This window comes from Felis catus, chromosome B4 (genome assembly GCF_018350175.1).
Source record: "Felis catus isolate Fca126 chromosome B4, F.catus_Fca126_mat1.0, whole genome shotgun sequence".
In the NCBI taxonomy this organism is placed as follows: Eukaryota; Metazoa; Chordata; class Mammalia; order Carnivora; family Felidae; genus Felis; species Felis catus.
Genome location: NC_058374.1, coordinates 20615160 through 20642887, shown reverse-complemented (window position 1 = coordinate 20642887; position 27728 = coordinate 20615160). Strand labels below are relative to the sequence as shown.

The window sequence follows — 27728 nt, the reverse complement described above, 5'->3', positions numbered from 1 at the left end:
AAAAATGAACCTAAGTGGGATGTAGTAAAAAAAAAAAAGAAAAGAAAGAGAGAGAAAGAAAGAAAGAAAGAAAGATTAGAAACTATAGCCCTTGCAAGCAACAATTATTTACACTAACCGTACAACGTATTTTGTTCTAAAGAACATAAGTATTATTGATTCATAATAAATAGAAGTACTCATAATCCTCAAACAAGAAAAATAAGGGAATTGTGACCTTTGTAAAGGCCTTACAACTATAATTGAGGGTCCTAAGATCCTTTTTCTACAATTTCTCCAGGAAAAAAAGATAATTTATTCATTCACCAAATGCATCCATTCCGCAAACATCTGAGAGCTCACTGTTTGCCAGACATTATTCTAAGCCCTGGAGATACAAAGCCATTCAAGTAATGTGGTCTCCGCCTTCAAGAAGCTTAGTGGAAAAAAGAGACTATTACAAAAGACTGTGAAGAGTGCTATGATAGAGACATCCTCAGGGGCTCTGAGCACATGAAAAGGGGTATATAACCCAGACCTGAGGTGAGAGGATGAGGGTCAAAAAACTTACTGGAAGCGATGGATGCCTTTAGAGCTCATTTCTAAAGGAGCTGTAGAACCGAGGTGAAGGGTGGTTTGAGGAAGAAACAGAAGAACATGTAAGTACCATCTGGGTAGTCGAAGCAAGAAATGAGGCTAAAAAATGAGCAGGAATCAGATCAAGAACATTAAAAGCTAAAATGCTGGAAATTTGGAAACAACAGGACGCCACTGAAGGACTGTAAGCAGAAGCATGGTGTGATCAGACTGAAGTTTAAGCAAGACATCAATCCATGACACAAGTGGAGAACAGACTGGGGAGGGGATTTAAAGAGAGACTGAGAGGGGCGCCTGGGTGGCGCAGTCGGTTAAGCGTCCGACTTCAGCCAGGTCACGATCTCGCGGTCCGGGAGTTCGAGCCCCGCGTCGGGCTCTGGGCTGAAGGCTCAGAGCCTGGAGCCTGTTTCTGATTCTATGTCTCCCTCTCTCTCTGCCCCTCCCCCGTTCATGCTCTGTCTCTCTCTGTCCCAAAAAATAAATAAACGTTGAAGAAAAAAAAAAAAAATTAAAAAAAAAAAAGAGAGAGAGAGAGACTGAGAAAGCTGTCTAAGGGTTGCTACAATAATACCGATGAGCAAAAAAGGAGATTAAACTACAGTAATAGTAGTAAAGATACATTCTAAAGGCAGAGTTGATAGGACTGGTACCTAACAGGACCTCAAGAAGAAATAAGAGGGAAGAGTCGAGGATGACTCTTCAGTACCAGTAAGTGGGTGTGTGGTGATACCACTCACTGAAACAGGGATAGCAACTGGGAGCATCTAGTACTGGGTATGTGGTTACTATATGCAGGTCACTGTGCTGGCGTAATAGCCCAATGAGGTATATATTACTCCCATTTCACCCAACAGCAAGCAGAAGTTTAAAGAAACAATCTGCTGGGGCATCTGGGTGGCCCAGTCGGGTGAGCGTCCAACTCTTGGTTTCAGCTCAGGTCATGGTCTCACAGTTTGTGAGTTTGAGCCCCGTGGGACTTTCTCTCTCTCCCTCTCTCTCTGCCCCTCACCCGCTTGCACTCTTCTCTCTCTCTCAAAATAAATAAATAAACTTTAAAAAAAATAATAAGGAAATAATTTGCTTAGTGACCTAGCAGATGGTAGAATCGGGATTCAAACTCGCAGCTGCCTGATTCTAAAACTGCAAGCACTTTGTAAGACAAGACTGAAGTACAGGTTGATCATTCATGGTCTCTGACATGCCTGTGGAACACAGAACTCCTTCCTCTAGCGTCTAGAACAGAACAGGATCAGCCTGGAGCTCAGCAGGAAAATCAGGTGTGGAGATACAAACCCAGGAGTCAGAAGAAGAATAAAGTTGGCGTAAGTAAACATGAAAACTCAAAAAGGCTTTCTGTTGGCTTGCCCTGTGTTTGAAATCTTAAACTAGTTCATATTTAGAAACACTGAAACTTCACTTTTCAAAGCGAATTCTAATTTCTCCTGAAAAACTGAAGCTCTGTCAATATTGGAAACCAAGTTCTGAAACAGCAATAATCTGCTGGAACTTTGGTCAGGGTATAGATTCTTTAACCCACCAGAGTCCTGTCGTTCCTTATTCTTCATCTCTTCACTCATTTACGTCACCTACCTGGCCCCTGTGAGTATGTGATTTACAACTCCTGATATGGAAGCTGGTCAAAGCCAAGGAACGGAAAAATGAAATCACCTCGACAAAATTCTCAGCATGATCAAGAGGACCAAAGACAGAATCCTACAGAACATTACCACTGGAATAGTAAACAACAAAAAATAGACCACAAAGAACAAAATAAGAAAACTAAAAGAATCTTAGGAACCACTAGAGAATTTCAAAGGAATAGGTCAAATGATTCCACTGGTCATTTAAAGTCAGGCCAGAAAAAGGAGTCACCAAATATGACAATAAATCTTGGCAAAAGTAACTGTTTTAAGAGGTTTGGCTGTGAAGGAAAGAAAAAAGGTAGCATGTAAATGGAGCTTATAAACCTTACATTCCAAAAGACATGCACCTGAGAAATACAAGTTTTTAAAAAGTTTGTTATCTCATAATTCATTTAACAAATATTTATTGAGGTTCTTATTATTAAAAAAGGCACTGAAGATAACAAAGAACAGAAAGGAATTTTGCCTTCAAAGAACTAGTAAGTATTCTGAATTAAGCTAAAGAAATGCTAGCTACCATAAGGACACAGGACCTGAGGGATGACTGAGTTCAGAGGAAGAGACTAGGGGAGGTAGTTCCAGAGAGAAGCACTTGAACTCAGCCTTTGCCGCAAAGTACCTTAAAGGTAGAATGATAATAATCTAATTTTTTAGTGATGGAAAGCATACATGGAATCTCCAACTCTTAAAACTAAGATAACTGGAGACAGCATGCTAAAAAAACAAAAAACAAACAAACAAACAAACAAAAAAAACGGAACAAGAGTTTGAGACTGAAATCCTGGCTCTCTCAACTATGTGATCTGAATCAAATTACTTAACCTTTCTGAGCCTCCATATTTTTCTCTATAAAATCAAGTAACCACTGGGGCGCCTGGCTGGCTCAGTTGGTTAACCGTCCGACTTCAGCTCAGGTCATGATCTCACAGTCCTTGAGTTCAAGCCCCACATCGGGCTCTGTGTTGATAGCTCTGAGTCTGGAGCCTGCTTCAGATTCTGTCTCCCTCTCTCTCTGCCCTTCCCCCATTCATGCTCTGTCTCTCAAAAATAAATAAAAACATTTTTAAAAATGTTTAAAAAACAACAAGTAATCACTACCTTAGAGGCTTTTATTTGAGAACATCCATGTAAAGGGTCTAAGAGTAAGTAAGTCTCCATAAGGGTAGCCATAACTATTTTAGAGTTATTGCTCTAATAAAAATTTTAGGTTTAAGTCAGCAAAGAACAGTATTAATTACCAGTCCCTCTAATGTCTCTAATACGCTTTCAAAATTGAAAATACCATTGCCACATGCAATAATATATCCTAAAAGTGTAATGCTGAGAAGCAAAACTGTGGTGACTGAGGACCTCCAATATCTAAACTTGTATCTGTTTTTACATTGCATTAGAGCATACTTAAATTAGGAAAGTGCACAACTAAATATGCAATGTGGTGCACACAACTTTGAAACTGTGTCTGGTACTCGGGTTACTACTATAAATAGAACAGATAAAATTATCTTTTCTTATCCAGGCAGGGCAGTATAAATACCCAAATCTTTTTTTGAGTATGAGGATCACTGACTCTCCTAAACTTCCTCATACCTCATGAACCAACAGTTTACTAAGACCTCTAGAACTTTCAAAAGTTAAATGATCCTCCTTAAATTGTTCTGTGCCTGCTTTCTTTTTAACTAACTCTATTTCCATCTTTCACAAATTGTATGTTATTTTTTAAAACTTTTTTTAAAGGTTATTTATTTGGGGGGGGGGGGGAGACTGCAAGTGGGGGAGGAGCAGACAGAGAGGGAGAAACAGAATCTGAAGCAGGCTCCAGGCTCTGAGCTGTCAACATGGAGCCCAACATGGGGCTCAAACTCACAAACCATGAGATCATGGCCTGAGCCGAAGTCAGACGCTTAACCAACTGAGCTACGCAGGCACCCCTATGTTATTTTAATCTAAATCAAGGTGATATTCATGGAATTAAATAGAACTGAATCCTGTAATGCATAAACTCTAGGAAAATACCTGAAATTCATCTTTTCAGGATAAAGGGTAGGCACAAAGATATAGAATGATACAGAGGTTGGCAATGATGTACTGATCCATCCACCCAGCCATCCATCCACCCAATATTTATTGTGTGCCTACTAGAAGACAGGCACTGTGCTAGGAGCAGGGAAAGTAGGGAACATGACAGACAAGACAGACAAGATCTCGGCTCTCCAAGAGTTTACAAGTTAATTAGGGAGGCAAACAATAAAACGAACACATAACTATAAATTGTGACAAGTGTTGTGACTGAAGAGAAAGTACCATGAGAATGACAAATTAGGAAGCCGAAAGTATCTATCTGAAGAAAAGATACGTAAGCCAAAACCTAAAGTTCACACAAGTAGACATTAAGTGAACAGAGTGAAGTAGAAAAGCTTGTTCAAACTTGACAATGAAATAGAAAAAAGAGGGGAAAAAAAGGTAATATGGGTAAAGCATAGTGGAGAGAGTGGTGGAAGACAAAGCTGGAGAGAAGGGAAGGAACAGATTACACACGACCTTGCAAGCCATGTAGAGGTGTTGAGAATTTACACTAAGATCAATGGGAAGACACCAAAGGCAAATACAGCATGACTTGGTTTTTCAGAAGATCATCCTTCTAAATGTAGTAAATGAATTGAAAAGAGGAAGAGTGGAAACAAAAAGGTCATCTAGGAAGCTATTCCACAATCTAGATCAAAGATTATGTCCCTCAGGACGAAGGTGGTAGTGGTATGGAAACACTTGGAATGATATGGATCTGAAGTACATCTAGAAGTCAGAGGCACTCAACTTGATAGTTAGCTACATTTGATAGATAAAGTATTATGAATGAACTGGCTAGTGGTTACAAGTACCATTCACTGAGGCGGTGAAAAAAGGGAAAGTGCATTTTTGCTTATAAAAGAGGAAAACATCGGTCTAGGACTAAGTCCTGAAGACCTCCAACATTTCAAAGAGGGTTAATGGAAGAGGAATCAATACAGAAAATTGGTATCAGTGAGGTAAGAAGAACACCATGAGTGCAGCATCATCACTGAAGTCAAGAAAAGGGTCTAAAGAAAGGGCACATAGATGGTTATCAACTAACGCTGAATGGCTAATTAAGAGATAGACTGAAAACGTCCATTGATTGGATTCGAAATATGGAGACAAATGGTGATCTTAGCGAGAACAGGATAGGGTGGGCAGAGCCAAGAAAACACTGCTGAGACCTAAGCTTTTATTAGTGTGCCCATGGCAATGATATAAAAACAACATATAAGACAGAACTATACATGACCAGTGACATAAATATTAGTGTTCACCAACCAGAGTTCCTGACTCCCAATTTCAAACTGCCTAGGAGGCCAAATCAGTGCCACATCAGGTTGTTTGTCCAGCACTGAACCAGAGCAAATGAATGGGACAGTCTTGAGGAATATTTAAGCTAGTAAACGACTAAACCTGTTAAGTTACCCCTAACCCATATCCTATGACTGAATAGTCTTTTCTGGAGGTTAATATGGTATGAAAGTAGTTAAGTCCAAATCCTGCTCCCTCATGCAAATAACCTCTCTGGACCTAGTACACCTCATCTGTAAAGTGAGAATGGCACCAATATTTCACAGGGCTGGTGTAAGGATTGGCTAATACATGTACCAATACTATTAGTATGCTCTCCTACCACATAGAAAGCATTTGATAAACAGTAGCCATATTATTATAAAGGAGCGATATCTATCTCCATGATAAAAGAAGTAAACAGAATCATATACACAACAATAGAAGATTCCATTGTAAATGTTGCAATGTAAATGTAAATGTTCCACTGTAAATGTTAACATCCTTTCCCTTTGGCAACTAATGCATAACAGGATTATTTTGGTTTTCCCTTTCCCTTTGGTTTTAGATTGTGAAATATATCTCTATATGATTAACACCTTCATTATTCAGAGAGGGTAAAATAAAATTTAGAAAAAGAGCTTTCTTTCCTGAGACTCTTGGCCACCTTGATGGAATATAGGTGTTCCAAAATCTCATTAGGCAAGCATTAACTATTTCTTAGGCTGCTCTATTTTTACAGAGATCTGAACGATTCTGTATTGCTTCTTTTGACTTTACCTATAAAAATACTACATACTAATTATTAAAAATCATAAGCAGATGGCAAAGTAGGGAAAAATTCATCCACAAACACTGTTGACATTTTTATGTATTTTCAAATTTTTTGGTATATAGTTTATGGTTTTGTTTAGCTTTATATAGCTGCCTATGTATGAAACTAAACATTTTTAATCCTTTTATACTTAACGTATTTTCCTATTCCATTATAAAATCTTTACAAATGTTTCGAATGTTATTTTGACATAATCAATTGAATATTGCGTAACTGACTCTGTTTTACAATATTCTACAATTATTTATTGCCTAATGTACCCAGACAAAATACTAAATGAAGATACTACAAAAAACAAAAACAGGTATCACCCTTGCATACATGGTTCTTAAAATGAAGGAACCAGATATTAAGTAAGCACACAGATACCAACCAGTGCGATGATGAAAAAGCAGAATGTACTGCGACCAAATCTAAGGGATAACTTAATTAAGATCAGCAGAGTAGGCTGCAGTGAAGAAGTGACACATAAACTAAAAGGAAGAGAGACCACTTCTATTGTTTTTACCTGCCCATAATTCTTTCCTGTTTTGTGTCCAACTAACATCCTCTTTTCTGTCAGGGAAGTACCCCTCCTCCATTTCATACACTCTCAGCCCAGAGATAAACATGTGACCCAAGCTGTAATAGTCTCTCCTGGGAATTAGTATCTTGAAGGCATACACACCAGGGCAGAAAATGGTCAGACCTGTTAGTCTAATGGTAGTAATATTAGGATTCTATTAATCCCTCTTTACCCAGCCCTTGAATCTACCCTATTTCTGTCCTCTCAGAGGTCTGGGAAGGGGTTTTTTCCTTTAGTTCTCTAAATAACTGTACATCCAACAAATTCTTTTTTTGTTTGACAGAATCCACTCTGTGACTTACATACAAAGATATAGCCAGTGTAGTATAATAAGCAAAGAAATAAAATGCTTAAGATAAAGCTAGAAGTCAGTCCAAGAGCCAGCTCATGTGGAACCTTGCAGGTCATAGAGGACTCTCCACTTTTATCCTACTGGAAAGCCATTGAAGCATTTTAAGCAAGAGAGTGGCATGATTAGAACTTTACTTTTAAAAAGATCCTTTTGGATACAATGTGAACAATGCCCTGAAAGACAATGGAAGGTTGAATCAGGGAGATAATTTAAGTAGTTACTGTAATACGGTAGACAAAAGATTTTAAGCAGCTTAAATATGGTGAGAATTTTAGAGAAAAGTTGAGGCTCAGATTTAGCCCCAAGGAATTTCAACACTAAATTAGGATAAAGGTGAAGTAAAAACAAACAAAAAACTAGTTAAGAAATAGTCAAAACTGCAGGATAACCAAGTTAAGTATAATGTTAGAAGAGAAGGGGGAGGGAAGGGGAAGGGAGGGGAGGGGAGGAGAGAAGGGATGGGATGGGATGGGATGGGATGGGAACAGGATGGGAAGGGAGAGAAGGGATGGGAACAGGATGAGAGGGGAAAGGAGGGACAGGAACAGGAGAGGAGCTTCCAGTAGCAGGAAGTCCTGAACAAAAATAAATATGCCAAAAAGTCATCTAGGCTAAAGACTGAAAAGTAGCCACTTGATTTGGCAACGTGAAAACTACTTGTAGGCCGAGTAGAGTAGTAGTTGTAGAGCCAGTATCGGGGGTTTGAAAAATAAATCAGTAGGAGAATTTCTGTTTCTGGCAATGAGGCAGACCAGATAACCTAAAAACCTTCCCAATTAAAATGACCTCAAAATGAATAGCTGAGCCCATAGGACAGTGAGGGAAAGCCTTATGAATGAGGAGGGAAAAGCTTTAATAGGCTGCCCTGGAGGAGTCAGCCTGTGTCAGTAACCCTGGAGCTTTGGCTTTAGTGCCCACAAGAAAAAGAGACAACACATTGGGCCTCCAATGGCTGAAAAGTTAAAAGTGGTAAGACTTTGGTTATATAGATTGGACCTTCCAAGAGCTACATTTCTGGGGAAAGACAGACCAGCCCTTTCCCCCACTGGCCCCACCAAAACCCTACAAAACCATCAAAACACGGAAATTACAGCACAGAGACAGGACAAGGAAGCTCATCCAATTAGATTTAAGCTCTGGATAGGGGATGAAAAGTCTGCACTTAGAATTTAGAGCCATAGCTTTGCCTTCAAATAGCTTTTTGAGTTTGTTTGTTTGTTTTGTTTTGTTTTATTTTTAATTTTAGAGAGAGAACGAGAGCGAGTGAGCTAGGGAGAGGGGTAGAGGGAGAGAAAGAATCTTAAGCAGGCTCCATGCTCAGTGCAGAGCCCGAGGCAAGGCTTGAGCCCATGACATTAGGATTATGACCTGAGCCGAAATCAGGAGTCAAACACTCCTGAGTGAGCCATCCAGGCGCCCCAGGTTTTGGGGCATATGTGCCTAGTCTGATAGATCCCAAACATTAAATTAACGTAAGACGGGGCCAGCTGGTACTGTCACTTGAGTACACAGCGGAAGCAAACACAAAACCTCTCTGAAGGGATATAACCTCAATTCAGGCTATAAAATGAGTTCACAATCCACAATTAGAAAACACAGATGAAAACAATCCCCTTGATCACAAACTAGCAGACACAAACATTATTTGACTGTTATTCCAAGAACCTTAGAAAGAAAATAGAGCAAATAAAGATAAGACAAATATTTCAAATGACTAAGAAACTAAATGACTAAGCCAAGGACTCACAAATGTAAGAAAGAAACAACACTCTCTCTATAAAAAAAGGCACCTGACATATCCTGCTGTGCTAGGCAGAATTCTAATGATGTCCACCCTCCATCCCAAGGTTCCCTTAATCAAGGCACTACTGTGAAGAGACTTGGCAGATTAAATTAAGGTACTGATTAGCTGACCTTAAAACGGGTGGATTATTTTGGATTATGTAGGTAGGCCCAGAGTAATAACATGAACCCTTAAAAATAGAAGACAAAGGCCAAAAGAGTCAGTGAGAGATGTAATAGCTGAGAAAAAAAGAGAGATACAACAGAAGAGGAAGTCAGAGCGATTCTAAGCGGGCAAAGAATTCAACTCACCTTTGCTGACTCTAAAATGTAGGGACATGTGAAAGGATGGGATAGAAGCCTCGAGGAGCTAAGGGAGACCCTCAGCTGTCAGTCAGAAAGGAAATGATGACCTCAGTCCTGCAACTGCAAGGAAAAATCTGAATTCTGCCAACAACCTAAATGAGCTTCTTGGAAGTGAATGAATTCCAGAGTCTCCTGATAGTAAGAGCCCAGCTGGCCAACACCTTGATTTTAGCCTTGTGCGACTCTAACAGAGCAACCAGATAACCAAACCCAGACATCTGACTATGTGCTAATAAATCTGAGTGCCTGTAAGTTGCTAATTTTGTGGTAATTTGTTATGGCAGCAACAGAAGACTAATATACTTGCAATGCCAGAAAATAAGTGTTCAAAGAATAATGAATGGGGACAACTGTGCCAGCTTAAAGGGGCTCCCACTAGCTAAACTGTGAACAATTTGAGCATCACAATAAATACATCATACCCCCACACAAATCTGTAAGTCCACACTGATACAAATTAAAAGTATGATGAGGAATGGGATATTTATAGTCTCATACTTAATTCCACAATATACATAATTACAAAGAGGAAAAGAAAACCTTTTCATTGGAAATGCCTGATTATGTGTTATCTGATAGATGCAATGGAAAGATCACATCTATGATATCCTGCTCCAAAATAAATAAATAAATAACACAGCTCTAAAAATGGAAAAAAAAAAAAAAAATGAACCAAACCCAAAAATAACTAACCTGTAAAATTCTGAGACAACAGTCAAAACGTGAATGGCCATCTGATGAGTAGGTGGGAGTAATATGGTGATATTAATTTCCTGTTCTTGATCACTGTATTGTGATTTTACAGTAAAATGTCCTTGTCTATAAAAACTAAAGTATTCTGGGCACCTCGGTGGCTCAGTCGGTTAAGTGTCTGACTTCAGCTCAGGTCATGATCTCCCGGTTCACAAGTTCTGCATCAAGCTCTGTGCTGAAGCCTGCTTCAGATTCTATGTCTCCCTCTATCTCTGTCCCTCCCCTGCTCACGCTCTCTCTCTCTCTCTCTCTCTCAAAAATAAACATTACAAAAATAACAATAAAATTTTAAAAATAAAGACTGAAGTATTCAGGGCTAATGTGGCACTGTATCTGCAACTTATTCTCAAATACTCTGGGAAGATACAGTTCTGTATATTATACTCTATGTAACTTTTCTGTAAGTTTGAGACTGTTTGAAAATAAAAATATTTTACATGTGAGAAAAGTGCTACATGTTCTTAAAAACAAGAAAGAGAAAAACAAAACCAGACCAGATCCATTTTAGAAAGGACCAAAAAGAATTCTAAAAAGTGAGGGGTGCCTGGGTAGCTCAGTCAGTTAAGTGTCCGACCTCAGCTCAGGTCATGATCTCACGGTTTGTGAGTTCGAGCCCTGCGTCGGGCTCTGTGCTGACAGCTCAGAGCCTGGAGCCTGCTTCTGATTCTGTGTCTCCCTCTCTCTGCCCCTTCCCCGCTCATGCTCTCTTTCTGCCTCTCAAAAATGAATAAACGTTAAAAAAAAATTTTTTTTTAAAGAATTCTAAAAATTGAAAAGCACATTCACTAAAAATCTTTACCCATTAGGCAGGTAAAATTATAAATCAGTATAGCTGAAGAGATGATGAGTGAATATAAAAGATCAAAAGAAATTATCCAGGGGCACCTGAGTGGATGGTTGGTTAAGCGTCAGACTCTTGATTTCAGCTCAGGTCATGATCTCACGGTTCCTGAAATCGAGCCCTACGTCAGGCTCAATTAGTGCAGAGCCTGCTTGGGATTCTCTCTTGGACTCTCTCAGCCCCTCCCCTGCTCACTCTCTGTCTCTCTCTCTCTCCCTCAAAATAAATTAATAAAACCTAAAAACTATTATCCTGCTAGAGCACAGAGAGATTGATAAATAGAAATTATAAAAGAAAGGTTAAAGGACATGGAAGACAGAATCAAAGTCCAAATATGTCTAACAAAAGTTATTGAACAACAGAAAGAATAGGGAGGATCAATATTTTAAATGGCCATAGAGGGGCGCCTGGGTGGCGCAGTCGGTTAAGAGTCCGACTTCAGCCAGGTCACGATCTCGCGGTCCGGGAGTTCGAGCCCCGCGTCAGGCTCTGGGCTGATGGCTCAGAGCCTGGAGCCTGTTTCCGATTCTGTGTCTCCCTCTCTCTCTGCCCCTCCCCCGTTCATGCTCTGTCTCTCTCTGTCCCAAAAATAAATAAAAAACGCTGAAAAAAAAAAAATTTAAAAAAAAAAAAAACTTCTGAAAAAAAAAAAATAAAAAAATAAATGGCCATAGGCGCACCTAGGTGGTTCAGTTGGTTGAACTTCCGACTCCTGAGTTGGGTTCAGGTCATGACCCCAGGTTCATGGGATGAAGCCCCACATTGGGCTCCACACTAAGCATTGGAGCCTGCTTAAGAGTCTCTCTCTCTCTCTCTCTCTCTCTCTCTCTCTCTCTCTCTCTCTCTGCCCCTCTCCCCCTGCTTGCATGTGCTCTCTCTACAATAAAAATAAAAATAATAAAAATAAAAATAAAAATATAAAAATACTTTAAAACGTAACGGCTAGAGTTGTGTCCAGAACTGACGAAAGACATGAATTCTCTTGGGGCACCTGGGTGGGTTCAGTGGGTTAAGTGTCTGACTTTGGCTCAGGTCATGATCTGAACCCACAGTTCATGGGTTTGAGCTCTGTGTCAGGCTCTGTGCTGACAGCTCAGAGCCTGGAGCCTGCTTTGGATTCTGTGTCTCCCTTGCTCTCTGCCCCTCCCCCATTCTCACTCTCTCAAAAATAAACATTAAAAAAAAAAAAATGAATTCTCTCAATTAGGAAGCAAAGAGGTCCTAAGAAGAATAAAATCACATCTAGACATACCACCCAGAACAAAGAGAAAATCTTGAACGAGTGAGTGGAGGTAGAACAGTTTAAGGGGTAGGCACATGAACAGCAATGTGTGATTAAAAGAGTTTGGGTTCTTTTGTTCAGGAGGACGGACAGGAGAGAATGCTTACATGTAGATGGGAAAGAAAAGTGAGGGTGAGAGGGTAAGGAAACTAACATGACAAGGCCTCTGAGAGGGCACAGAAGGGTGAGATGTGGAGCACAAGTACAGACTAGCCTTGCACTGCAAGCAGGACTGGAGAGAAAGAAAAGAGGATGGATACAAACCAAGTAGGTTTGCAGAATTGGGGGACTAAAAGATGCAATTTTAACTGGCAGTAAAAGTTTTAAAATACAAACAATCATGGCAAAAAGAGAGTTTCCTAGAGATTCGTATTAACACTGCCAAGCAATTTAAATGTCAGTGAAGGCTAGTATCACAAATCTATAATGATATGCATGTGTACATGACGTAAATTGTATTCTCTAGAAACACTTAGCTCAGATGAAGGATAAAAATATAGGTGGTCAGGTTAATGAAGGACACATTTCAACTAAGAAGAAAAAAGACTTACTGAAGTTATCAATCATAAGCCCAGATAACAAACATCATTGAGTACGTTACACAGTGATTTTTTTTTTTTTTTACTGTTTCTTTAGCTTAAGAAAATTGAAAGGGAGGCTTAGTAGGAAAAAATAAATTGCTAATTAAAACGAAGAACATAATCTTATTAGATGTGGCAGCTATTAAAACCATTTCCCATTTTTCATTAAAGGTTATCTATGATTTAAATAAAAACATATAAGTAATGACCATAATCAATTTTTAAAAATGAAGACAAGAAAAAAAACGACTCTCAAATCTATTCTTTTAACATAATCGCCATGATAATTTTGCCTAACTTTTTATTCTGCAATTATTCATTTATATTTCTGACTCTTCCAAAAGAATTTGAGCACCATGAAAACAGAATAAGAAATTGATAATCCTTTGTGCCATGTATACATTATTTTATACACAGTATACATACAATTTGTTGGGGTCAGGGAAAACCTATATCACGTATATATTTCCAAGTTGTTAGGTAAGCTACCTAAATACCATTTAATAATTGAATCCAGGAGGTGCTACAAGAAATGTAACTGTAATCTTTATACTCCCAGCATCTTCAATTTTTTTTGCTATGATAATTAGCTCTGTTAAATCTAGACATTTCATATCTTGCACCACCTCCTTAGAACTGAAGTTATTTTTATGTAGTCTTCAAGAAAGACTTCATCTTGGGGCGCCTGGGTGGCACAGTCGGTTGAGCGTCCGACTTCAGCCAGGTCACGATCTCGCGGTCCGGGAGTTCGAGCCCCGCGTCGGGCTCTGGGCTGATGGCTCGGAGCCTGGAGCCTGTTTCCGATTCTGTGTCTCCCTCTCTCTCTGCCCCTCCCCCGTTCATGCTCTGTCTCTCTCTGTCCCAAAAATAAATAAACATTGAAAAAAAAATTTTTTTTAAAAAAGAAAGACTTCATCTTAATAGTCCATGTTTTAGAATCCTTTCCTTGTCTGTGAGATTTTAAAATTTCCCCTATAATGTGTCTAGATGAGAATTTTTCCTTCACTCTCTTTTCTTAGGCCCACTATGTGCCACTTCAAACTAAGATATCTCATCTTTTTTTTTTTTTTTTTTTTTTTAAATGAAATTTATTTCCATTATTTCTTCAGGTTATTTCCTCCTCTCCATTTTTCTCTCTCTCCCTTTCTGGAGCTCCTGTTACCTGGATTCTACTTCTATCCTCCATACTATATAGTTTTTATTTTAAATATGTATAAAACCCATTAATTATTTTTTTGTTCACTGTATCCACTGTTATTTGTCCTATCTATTGTGTTCTTTACTTTGTTACAGTTTTCCATACCTAAAATTTCTACTTGTTTTTTGTATCATTATTTTTTATTTTTTAGAGAGAGAGCAAATGGGGGAGGGGCATAGAGGGGGAGAGAGAGAATCCCAAGTATGCTCTGTGCTGGAGCCAATGTGGGGCTTGATCCCTCGAACCGTGAGATCATGACCTGAGCTGAAATCAAGAGTCAGATGCTTAACGGACAGAGCCATTCAGGTGCCCCTCTACTTGCTTTTAAAGATCTACTTTGTTTCAAATTATTATCTTCCCTCCTGTCTTTCAATCTTCTTTGCACTGATTTATTTTCTTTCTATAATTTCTTTAGGACCTGGTCTGTAGAAAATCAGATTTCCTATTACTGCCAACATGGATTAAAAATTTTTGGTCTCTGGGACACCTGGGCGGCTCAGTCGATTAAGTGTCCGACTTCTGCTCTGGTCATGATCTCACAGTTCGTGGGTTCAAGCCCCGCGTCAGGCTCTGTGCTGACAGCTCAGAGCCTGGAGCCTGCTTCAGGTTCTATGTCTCCCTCTCTCTGTGCCCCTTCCTGCCTCTCTCTCTCTCTCTCTCTCTCTCTCTCTCTCTCTCAAAAAAAAAAATAAACATTTAAAAAAAAATTTGTTTTTAATTTTGGTCTCCTAAATCTTGACACATCCAACAACTTTGAATATAATTTTTTATACATCTTTTGAATGAATATATTAGTTTCTCCTAACATTACAAGCATAATGCCAAACAGTCTGAGAAGTATAATTCCAAATACCTAGTGATTATTATACAAAAATACCACCTGTCAATAGGCACATACATACACCCACAGATCCTTAAATAAAATGACCCTGAGTGTGAAACAAGTAATACAGGCCATCTATGGAAAGGGCTCACCATAAGACATGGTTTCTTTTTTTTTTTTTTTTTTTAATTTTTTTTTACGTTTATTTATTGTTGGGACAGAGAGAGACAGAGCATGAACGGGGGAGGGGCAGAGAGAGAGGGAGACACAGAATCGGAAGCAGGCTCCAGGCTCCAAGCCATCAGCCCAGAGCCCGACGCGGGGCTCGAACTCACGGACCGCAAGATCGTGACCTGAGCTGAAGTCGGACACTCAATCGACTGAGCCACCCAGGTGCCCCCATAAGACATGGTTTCTAACTCCAAGTTTAGTCATCAAGGTAACTGGGACATAGTTCCTGCAAACACAGGACTAGAAATTAATGTGGAAGGAAGCTGCTAAGAAAGCAATCAACTGCATTATACAGAAAGAAAAAGAACATTATCAAGATGGTGATAATCTTTTTTTTTTTTTTTTTTTTTTTTTTTTTGAGAGACAGGGTGAGTGCCTGCACACAAGAGCAGGGGAGGGGCAGTGAGAGAGAGAGAATCTTAAACTGGGCATGGAGTCCTACACCAGGCTTGATATCATCACCTAGATCTCATGACCCTGAGGATCACGACCTGAGAAGAAATCAAGAGTTGGAAGCTGAGCTGCCTAAGCCACCCAGGTGCCCCAACATGGTGATAATCTTTAAACATGACCTAACTAATTGTCCTTGTTCTGATGTCAGGTTCACTAATGAAGTAACTTTACAATTATAACTCATTTTCCCAAGATTACTTTAAGGAAAAGTAAGATAAGCAATTCTGGGCAATTCTTGACAGTAACGTTTTAATCATAAATGATTAAATGACATTCATTTCTGCCATACTGGCTTGAATTAGCCCACCTGATCAATTCCAGGTATACTGACAAAACCAAAAGGAGACTAATATAATAATGTGTGAAAGAAATGATAAGGATCTGTACCAACCTACAGCTGTGAGAAGGTGGGATTTTGAAAATAATAAATTAGATATAAAAAGTCATGTTTAGCTACCTTCAAATTAGAAGGTACCACTTGGTGACTAATTCAGTTGGGAGCAGGCAGAGAACAGAATCAAAGATGCACACAAGAGGAAAGGAGATAACTTCTCAGGAAACCCTGAGAATTACAAAATAAAGTCTTTACATATACAGGTATCATTATCACTATTATGTAATCATTAAAACATTTTTCTCAAGTACACTAACAGGACAACTTTTGTAAACACTCTCGAGTTACTAATGTATACCTGAAAGTAATCATTTGTTTTGGAGAGAAAACCTACTTCTAAAATTATCTAATTCATTAATTAACATTCATTAACCCCAAATTGTGGAGGTTAATTTTTTTCTTTTATACTCCATGTTTCCACAGCTATTCTGTCTTCCTTCAAGTTACTTTTCTACTTGTTCATCTATCCAGTTTCTTTGATTCACGAAATAGTCTTCTCTTGCATCTTAACCCTTTATCTCTCTAGAGTCTTCCTTTCCACTTATTAATACTTTTCTATTTTAAAATAAACCTGATTCAACCTTTCTGTCTTCTCTACCAACCTTGCTCAGCCATGACCAATTTCAGAGTTTATATTTACCCCCTATATGAATTTATTTCCAATTCTGTTTCACTCTAACCTCATCTGTTCATTTGCATGCTAAACATCTATACCTAAACATCTTGTTGGTAAATGAATACCCATCCTCCCCCAGCTACTGCCATTCAATTTACTGACAATTATTACCAGTTCTTCTTGAGTAACAGATGTCCCACTAGTCTGACTTCCATTACCCTCACTCAGACCCTTAACACATTCAGCTAGATTACAAAAAAATCTAATTGGTTTCTCTGTTCTCTGGCTCCTTTCAATACTCTTATATGCTACAGCCAGATGAACCTTCCAGAACAACAGGTTTTATTTTTTTCCCCAACTCAAACTATTTCCCAACTACCAACTATTTTCAACTCCTTTGGCTAATACGTAAGGTTATTATTTTTCATGCATTTCATATCAAATATCGTATCACCATCACTTTACACACCTATGTTCCACTGCGTGTGCTATCTGTATTCCAGGGACTGGAGTCTACCCCGGATCCCTATCTCCATATAGCTCAATTTTACATATTCCTTAAGCATCAGGTAAAATGTTACATTCTCTGGACATCTCATTTCCTCAGCTGAAAGTAGTTTTCCCTGCCCTGAATTCTTTTTATACTGTAGATCATTAAAGAAGTTATAATTCTATGTCTTGAAATTATTATTTATGCACATATTTATCCTTTTAGATTTTACTGCTCCTGAAAGGATCCATTTGCAGTTCCCCAAAGAAAATGACCAGGATTTTTAGATACAGAAAGAACTTTATACTTTTCAAATGAAAAAAAGACTAAGACGCTTTTGAGAAGGAAAAGTTCCATAGTGCAGGTAATCACACCCACAAGATTAGTTTTATAAATATGTGAAACTGAGGTTTTTAGGGGAGGGAGTAGCTGCATACATTAACTGGTTAAGAATACTGGATTCAGAATGCACATGCTCACTCTCAACTGATCCAGAAGTATTTGAAAAGTACATCACAGAATTAGAAAGGTATTATAAATCACAAAATATGGTCTCAGATTCTTCCTTCCCTCAGTGAGACAGAGGGGTCACAGATGTACAAAGTGGTCTAGGCATCTAGATCCTGACAGGTAAATAACTTTAGAAATCCTAAAACCCACCTTACCATGTCTTAGGCAATAGGACAAATCCAAACAAGTACAACAAGAACATGATAACAGTCATCCCATCAACCACCCAGAATTATGGAGAATTCCTTTCGGTTATCATTTCTGAGACTACAGATCCCCATAACTGCTTTATATAGGAAGGTTTCTAAGCTTCATTAGGATTAATTAACTTAACACTATTACCCTTTAAAATCATGCTTGAACTTGGTACATACCTATGAATTTAAGTTCCTGCTTTGTTAGTGTAGAACTGTCATCTCTGTCTAAAGAAAAGACACACTTTAATTTAAAATTTTTAATAACCAGTTCCTAAAAACTACCATGATAAGAAGTTGAGAAATTTAAACCACTGGGGGGGGGGGGGGGGGGGGGAGGAGGGGACAGGAATCAGTAGGGTTAAAGTAAAACAAAACAACAAAAAAAACTGTGGAAAATTTAAGTTATTATAAATTTGTTTTTGCTAAAATAAAAAGGCACCACTCTAAATAAAGAGACTGTTAATGGCATTACCATTTAATTAATTTAAAAGTAATTCTTACAAATTCATTAGCATTTATACTAATCCCTTCCCTTTTCAGGTTCTCTCTTATAGTTTCAATGAAACTCCTGTAAGTTCATTTTCCTTTGTAGTAGTTAACATGCATACTGAAAATTACGTTTTCTTCCCAGTGCTGATTCACCATCCAAATGTTAATATCCTTCTGTGTTTATCACTTAAGATGAAGCCTATCTTCCAGAAGCTTAGAAGTGATCCAAGAGATAAATACCTTGGCTGATTTGAAATGGAAAAAACCGTACCATCTTATTGACAGTATATGTCTTCTACTACTTAGCAAGGCTATATAGTATTAGCCAAATTCCTTCCGGCATAGGAACAAACACTGGAACAAACAGTAGCATTTGCTGCATCCTGGAATGTAACAATGTACTGTATAAAAATAAAGAATACGGCCTTCTACATCACGTAAGAAGGAAAAACAAGTCTACTGTGATTAAAAAGAAATTAGATCTAGAATCATCTAGATCTATGGTTCTCAATCTCCCTACTGTTCACAGCAACAGCTCCTCCTATCACTAATACCTCATTATGTGCAGTGAATCTCAAATGATTAATAGGCTGTGGTGATGTCTGAAAATTGCTCATCTCTGTTCTCAGATCCCTACACCTTCTTAATGCTTCCCTGAAAAGGGGGCACATGTAAACAGTAAAGATCTAGTTTCCTACAAACTATTACGACAAACCTCAGTAGGATTCCATTCTTGAGGAAGAACGTTCATTCCTAAAATCAATTAGCATTCATGCTTATTCTAAATCCTATAGCAGATATTTATGAATAATTGGTTGACATTACTTTGCCTCCTCCATCAAATGAGATTTGTTTAATGAGCATGGTCATGACAAACCAGAAGTACCATAATTAAAGAAAATTTAAAAGCATAGTAAATGGGGCACAGAAATCAATTAGCAATATACTGCTGTGAAAACAGATCTAAGCACTTTAGCTACTTTAATCTACTATTTCAAAATTATATTAAAAATAGGAATTGCCAAGATAAACAAATGAAGCAAATGCATTATTGTAGGAAGAACCAAGTTACTACTCTTGAGAGAAACAAGACTGCCTAATGCAAAGTTTAATTTCCAAAGAAAATGAACATATTACCAAGAATATATGAAAACTCTTCCAGGACTATGTAGCAACTGACAATGATTTATTCATTCAATATTTATGGAGCATCAAGTAGATGATGAGCTAAAAACCAATGAAATAAAGAATAAAACCCAACCCCTACTGTAAATGAGTTTATAGTCTAGTAAGAAAAACTTGTAAATAAATAAATTGTTAAACAACCTAAAAAGCACTAGAGTAAAATCACACCTGAAACAGAACAGTTAGAACCAGGCCGATGAGATGTTAGTTTGCAACTGGACTATGAAAAGCAAACCATAATCCCCGTATTCATATCATTTGTTTCATCATTTTAAATACACCTACTAGATGAAACCAAGAAGTCACACTTACACTTTAGAGGCATCATGAAATCTAAATTCTCCTAGTCAAGCTGGCTAGCTCCCAGGCACCACCATAAAACCAAATGTCACAAAACATAAGGCACTTCACTCCACGGGCACACCTATTTAAAGTTTACCTTCCATACATTGGTCTTTATAATATTTAAATGACTATTTTGTCTTTCCAAATTGTTGTCAAAGTTCCCAAAATGTGCTAACAGAGTTTTACGTTTTATCTTTCTCCTACCGGTTCTCTTTTTCCTTTACTGAGACAGTAATTTTAATATTATTTCTCCCAAATTTCTCTGGTCACATAAAATTCATCCCACTGTGCCTAATTTGTTTTTTGGTTTTTATTTAGACTGAAGTGTTTTCCTAAATGTGTTTTTCTCTGTATTGATGATAATATTTCCTGATCAGAAAGTACCAATTTTGGGGCACGTGGGTGGCTCAGTCAGCTAAGCTTCTGACTGGCTCAGGTCATGATCTCACGGTTCATGGGTTCGAACACCGCATCAGGCTCTGTGCTCTGTGCTGACAGTCTGGAGACTGCCTGCTTCAGAGCCTTTCTCTATCTCTTTCAAAAATAAAAACATTAAAAAATTTTTTTTTCAAAAGTTTATGGAATAATTATACATACACACCCAGAAGAGCAACCACCATTAAGTCCTAGGTTCCTCTCTGAGAAATACTAAATTAAGATGTAGCTTAACACATAATGCCCATGACTATTAATTAATACACAATATTTCCTACAATATTAGCTACAAGTATGTTATACTAATGCAGCATAAAGTTGGAAAGAAGAGATAAGGCAGATTATGAAAAACTCCACGTGCCATGCTGAAAAATATTAATTTTATCTCAAAAATACCAGATAATTCTTTGAGGATTTAAGTAAGACAGTGACACAATCCGATTTGCATTAGAAAAAATTTTTAATGTTTATTTTTGAAAGAGAGAGAGAGAGAGAGACAGAGAGAGACAGAGGGCGAGCGGGAGAAGGGGAGAGAGACAGGGAGACACAGAATCTGAAGCAGGTGCCAGGCTCTGAGCTGTCAGCATAGAGCCCAACGCAGGGCTAGAACTCACACACCATGAGATCATGACCTGAGCCGAAGTTGGACACTTAAACAACTGAGCCACCCAGGTGCCCCTGATTTGCATTTTTTAATTTTTTTTTAAAGTTTATTTTTGAGACAGAGAGAGACAGAGCATGAACAGAGGAGGGTCAGAGAGAGGGAGACACAGAATCTGAAACAGGCTCCAGGCTCTGAGCTGTCAGCACAGAGCCCGACGCGGGGCTCGAACTCACGGACCGCGAGATCGTGACCTGAGCCGAAGTCGGCTGCTTAACCGACTGAGCCACCCAGGTGCCCCTGATTTGCATTTTTAAGTAGGCCACCGATTCTAGCAGCAGCTAATGAATGAATTAGATAATGACATGAAGTTTAGGAAGCTGCTGAAAGAGTTCATATGACCCAAGTAGGGGCAGGGAAAACATAAAGGTAAAAAAAAAGCGATATATAACAGGAAAAACTTAAAAAAATTTTTTTTTTAATGTTTATTTATTTTTGAGACAGAGAGAGACAGAGCATGAACGAGGGAGGGTCAGCGAGAGGGAGACACAGAATCTGAAGCAGGCTCCAGGCTCTGAGCTGTCAGCACAGAGCCCGACGCGGGGCTCGAACTCACGGACTGTGAGATCATGACCTGAGCCGAAGTCGGCCGCTCAACCAACTGAGCCACCCAGGCGCCCCATGAAAAACTTTTAAAAATAAAATGATAACCAAGAAAATGAGAAGTCACGATGAGCTTAGTTTAACTCCGTAGCATAACAGATTTAGGTGGCTAAATCCCATACAGAGATAAGGAACACAAAAGAAGGAGCAGGCTTTGAATGGGAATGTAAGAGGAACAGAGATTTATTAATTTGTTGGAAATGGACTTGGAACTCAAGAGATAATTCGATATTTAGATGAACAGATTTGGGAATCTAATGAGCATCAATGATCGCTAAAGCTATAGATATGTGTTACAACATTTTCTAAGAGAATATGTGCAGGAGGAGAAGTAAAAAAAAAAAAAAGAGAGAGAGAGAGAGAGAGAGAGAGAGAGAGAGAAAGAGAATACTGGGAATACAACAAAGAATACTCAAAATCATAAAAGATACCCATATGCCCTCATAAAGAAAGCTATAGCTGTAAAGGCCTATTAAAAAAACAAAACAAAACAAAACAAAACAAAACCTAGGGGTGCCCAGGTGGCTTGGCTGGTTAGCGCCTCAGGTCATGACCTCATGGTTTCGGAGTTGGGAGCCCAGCTTTGGGGTCGCTGCTGTTAGCCCAGACCCCGCTTCATATCCTCTGTCCTCCTCTCTCTTTGCCCCTCCCATGTTTGTGCACTTTCTCTTTCTCTCTCAAAAATGAATAAACATTTTAAGAAATTAAAAAATAAATAAAATTTTAAATCAATAATCTTCCGGTTTAGAAACTAGGAAAAAAAGCAAACTAAACAGAAGCAAGCAGAAGGATGGAAATAATAAACAGCAGAAATGGAATAAAAACAGGAACACTTTAGAGAAAATGTTAAATGTTAAAAGCTGGTTTAAAAGATGAACAGAACTGACCAATCTTTCAGAATGACAAAGAAAACAGAAGACTCAAATTACTGAAATCAGGAATGAAAGGGGATTGTAAGGATATTCACCTTATCAAATTAAAAAGATTATAAAGAGAATACTATGATAACTGTATGCAAACAAATTAAAAAATGCAGGTGAAACGGGCAAATTCTTTGGGGGGGGGGGGGAAGACTCCTAAAAACATAAAATTTTCAAGAACGGACACACAGAAAATAGAAATAGTCATTTCTCCAAAGAAGATCTAGAAATGGCCAATAAGAGCATGAAAAGATGTTAATATCATTAGTCATTAGGAAAAAGCAATTCAAAACCACAATGAGACACCACACCAGCTTGGATAGCTATGATTTAAAAAAAAAAGAAAGAAAATAACAAATCTTGGTGAGGACTGAAGAAGTTGGAACCCTCACAGATTGCTAATAGGAATGTAAAATACTACAAATGCTATGGGAAACAGTATTGCAGTTTCTAAAACATTAAATACAGAGTTACCATATGACCTAGCAAGTATACTCCCAAGAATATACCCAAGACAAATAAAAACACATATCCACACCAAAACTTGTACATGAATGTTCACAGCAGCATCTTTCATACTATCCAAGAAGTACAAACAACAATGTCCACCAACCAATGAACAGATAAAATATGGAATATTCACACAATGTGTTATTCAGTCATAAATGAAGAATGAAGTACGGATGCATGCTACAACACAGATAAACCGTATGCTTAAATGGCCCCCTGCTGTACAATTCCCTCTATATGAAATGTCCAGAACAGGCAAATCCATAGAGACAGAAAGTAGAGTAGTGATTCCCCGGTGATTTTGCAGGGAAGAGGGGCTTGGGGGTATATATGATTTATTTTTGGTTTGATGAAAATGTTCTGGAATTAGTGGTGACAGTTAATACAACATTGTGAATATACTAAAAATGTCCGAATTGTATACTTTTAAACAGCTTAAAATGGTAACTTTTATGTTATGTGAAATTTATCTCATTAAAAATTTAGGGGGGAAATGAGATAATGAGATAATGAAGAAGTAGAAGAACCACCATTTACTCTGACACAGAAAAGAATGAAACAGGGTAAGGGAATGTGCTTTTTATACATGCACACTTTCAGAATAGAGCAGAGGAATGATAAATGTAAAAATCAGGACAGTAGTTAAACTTTGGGGAATACAGTGGTAAAGAGCATGCACTAGGTTCAACAACATTAGTAACATTCTATTTCTTAAATTGGTGAAAGGTTCCTGAGTATTTATTATTGCATGCTACAGAGCTTACACATATTGCTTAAAATGTATCAAATATTTCATAAATTGGAAAAGGATCTATGAAAATATGGCAAAATATTAACAGATGTTAAATTAGTAATAAATTCATGATGTGTATCAGTCTCTGTACTTTACGTAATTCTGAAATATTTTATTTAAAAGAAAGAGGAGAATGTTGTAGTGTATACAAAAAGGTTCAAAACAGAGTGGCCAACAATTATTCTGCAAGGAATTGGCAACCGAACTAGTCACTAGCAGTTTAAGAGAGAAAAGTTAACAAAAAGGGTACTAAAGCCAAAAATGCTTCATAAATGCACGTGCTAATGAAACCTAATTTTGGAAACAATTTATGTAATACCTTCTGGCATACTGATTTTGCATCCTGCAACTATACTGAATTTGCTTATTAGTTCTAACAGTTTTCTGATGAAGTCTTCAGGGTTTTCTATATATAATATGTCATCTGAAAATAGTTTAACTTCTTTTTCCATCTGGATGCCTTTTATTTCTTTTACTTGCTTAACTGCTTTGGTTAGGACTCCCAGTACTATGTTGAATAAAAGTGGTGAGTGGACGTTCTTGTCTTGTTCCTGATCTTAGAGGAAAATCTTTCGGTTTTTCACTGTCAAGTATGATGCCAGCTGTGAGCTTGTCACATACGGCTTTTATTATGTTGAGGTATATTCCCCTTTTATACCCATTTCGTTGATAGTTTTTATCATAACTAGATGTTAACTTTTGTAAAGTACTTTTTATCTACTTAGATGACCGTATAATTCTGTCCTTCATGTTGTTATGTGGTGTGTCTCACATGAACTGATTTGTAGGTGTTGAACCATCCTTGCATCCCTGGAATAAATCCCATTTGATCATGGTGTATGGTACACTTTAAAAAATGTTTATTTACTTTGAAAGAGTATACATGTGTGTAAGTGGGAAAGGGGCAGGGAGAGGAGAGGGAGAATCCCAAGCAGGCTTTGGAGCCTGGTGTGGGGCTTGATCTCAGAAACCGTGAGATCATGACCCAAGCCTAAATCAAGAGTTGGATGCTTAACTGACTGAGCCACCCAGGCGCCCCACTGCACAATAGTTATAATGCGTTATTGAATTTGTTTTGCTGATATTTTGTTGAGGATTCTTGCATCTATGTTCATCAGGGATACAGGCCTGTAATTCCCTTTTTTTGTGGTGCCCTTGTCTGGTTTTGGTATCAGGGTAATGCTGGCCTAGTAAAATGAGTTTGGAAGAGTTTTGCCACTTCCATCTTTTGGAAAAGTGTGAGAAAGACCGATCTTACTTCTTCTTTGAATGTCTGGTAGAATTCACCAGTGTAGCCATCTGATCATGGAATTTTGTTTGTTGGGAGGTTTTTGATTACTGATTCAACTTCATTACTAGTAATCAGTCTATTCAGATTTTTCATTTCATCATGATTCAGTCTTAGAAGGTAATATGCTTCTAGGAATCCACCCATTTCTTCTAGGTTATCCATTTTGTTGGTATGTATAATTGTTCACAGTGCTCTCTTATGACCCTTTGTATTTCTGTGGTATCAGCTGTAATCTCCTCTTCCATTTCTGATTTTATTTAAGTCCTCTTTTGTCTTGATTGAGTCAAAAGGTTTGTCAATCTTCTTTATCTTTTCAAAGAACCAGATCTTAGTTTCACTGATCTTTTCTATTGTCTTTTTAAGTCTCTATTTCTGCTCTAATTTTTGTTATTTCCCTCCTACGAACTCAAGACGTCATTTGTTCTTTTTCTAGTGTCTTGAGGTATAAAGCTACATTGCAGTTTTTATTTCTTGAGGTAGACATTAATTGCTATGAACTTTCCTCTTAGTACTGTTTTTGCTGCAACCAATAATTTTGGTATGTTACATTTCCATTTTTATCTCAAGGCGTCTTTTTATTTCTCTTTTGATTTTTTTCTCTAACCCATTAATTAATTATTCAGTATCAATGTTGTTCAATCTTGACATATTTGTGAATGTTCCAGTTTTCTGCTTGCGATTAATTTCTAGTTCCATATCATTGTGTTCAGAATAGATGGGTGACAGAATTTCAATCTTCTTAAATTTATTAAGACTTGTTTAATGGTTTAACATATGATATGTCCTGGAATACATTCCATGTGCACTTGAGAAGAATGTACATTCTTGTGTTTTTAAATGGATGTTCTATAAATTATCTGTGCAAGTCCTTCCTGTCTACTGTGCTGCTTACGGTTGGTATTTCTTTATTGACTTTCTGTTTCAGTGATCTATCCAATGATGTAATGAGGTGTTAAAGTCCCCTATTATTATTGTATTGCTGTTTCTCCCGTTAGGCATTAATATTTCTTTTACATACTTGCTTGCTCCTATATTGGGTACATAAAAATTTATACATGTTATATCTTCTTGTTAGATTAAGCAGTAATACTTACTTGTAATAAGGCAGTTAAATAACCATGAAGCAGATATGGTAGGCAGATAATACCTCCCCCCACCCCAAAGATAAACCTGTGAGTATGTTACCTTAAATAGCAAAAGGGACTAAACAAATGTATTTAAATTAAGAACGCTGAGAAAGACAGATTATCCTAGACTGTCTGAGAGAGCCCAATCAAATCATCCAAGCTGTCATAAAATTTGAATCTGAGAATCAGACAGGCATGAGCATAAGACAGACTCTACCCAACACTGATGGCTTTCAAGACAGAGGATGAGGCCGTTATGCAAAATAAGCAGGCAGCTTCTAGAAGTTGGAAATGGTAAGGAAACAGATTCTCTCCTATCACCTTAAAAAAAAAGAACAAAACCTGCCAATACCCTGATTTTAACCCAGCAAGTCCATGTCAGACTTCTAACCTACAGACTGTAAGATAATAAATGTATACTGTTTGACCATAGAAAATGACTGAATAAAACATAAATTCTTTTTTTACTCCTCTCTGACTGACAAGTTTCAAGCTTTTTATTGCTTGATACTCAATATAATAAAGAAATAAAATATGTAAAGTCTAACATTTAACACCTCACACCCAGTAGTGTGGTTACTATAAAAAACAAACAAATGAGCAAAATAATAGGATGTGGAAAAATTGGAATCCTTGTGCACTGGTGGCAGGAATGTAAAATGGTGCACCCACTGTGGAAACCAGTATGACACTCTGTCTTAAAACAGAACTACCATATGATCTAGCAATTGCATCTCTGGGTAAAATGGAGATTCAAAGAGATTACTTGCACATCTACATTCAAACCAGCTTAGTCATAATAATCAAAAGGTAGAAGCAATCTAATGTCTCTCAACAGATAAATGAATAAAGAAAATGACAGTATATACACACAATGGAATATTGTTTAGCCTTAAAAAAAGGAAATTCGGATACATGCTATTACATGGATAAACCTGAAAGGCATTACTGCTAAGGGAAATGAGCCATTCACAAAAAGACAAATACCGTATGATTCTATTCTTATGAAGTATCTAGAACAGTCAAATAGATACAAACAGAAAGAACTGTAGTTGCTCTTGGCAGGGTGGAGAGAGAAAAGGAAAGCTGTTGTTTAATAACTACAGAGTGCCAGTTTTACAAGATTAAAAACTCCTGGAGACTGGTTGTACAACAATGTGAATATAACACTCAAAAATGGTTAAAACGGCAAATTTTATGTGTATTTTACAATTTAAAAAAATAAGCTAACGCTTAAAAAAAAAAAGTGAGAGAGAGAGAGAACACAAACATGGATTTTCCCAACTAAGTCCAAGTATTTCTCCCTCAAATCCTCATTAGGTTAAAATACCACTTCACCAAGCATCACTACTATTCTTCTCTTTGCAATAAAAAAATATTAAGTCCAGAGCAACTATCAAGAAAAATGAATTAAAAGCATCCAAATTGAAATGGAAGAAGTAAAACTGTCACTATTTCCAGATGACATATTATTTATAGAAAACCCTAAAGATTCCACCAGTTAAGAACTAATAAACAAATTCAGTAAAGTTGCAGGAT

The 27728-nt window shown here is 37.7% G+C and overlaps 1 protein-coding gene across 18 annotated transcripts in view; it reads right to left on the bottom strand.

Annotated features, from left to right (window-relative positions):
- Positions 1-27728, bottom strand: part of MLLT10 (MLLT10 histone lysine methyltransferase DOT1L cofactor) — a 237965-nt gene that overhangs the window by 29989 nt on the left and 180248 nt on the right. For 12 of the 18 annotated variants that reach the window (XM_045060978.1, XM_019834031.3, XM_045060974.1 and 9 more), the window contains one exon: positions 18008-18055. The exons of the other annotated variants lie outside the window; for them this stretch is intronic. In XM_045060978.1, the coding sequence (XP_044916913.1) occupies positions 18008-18055 (48 nt within the window). The remainder of the gene's footprint in view (positions 1-18007; positions 18056-27728) is intronic. 18 annotated transcript variants of the gene reach the window in all.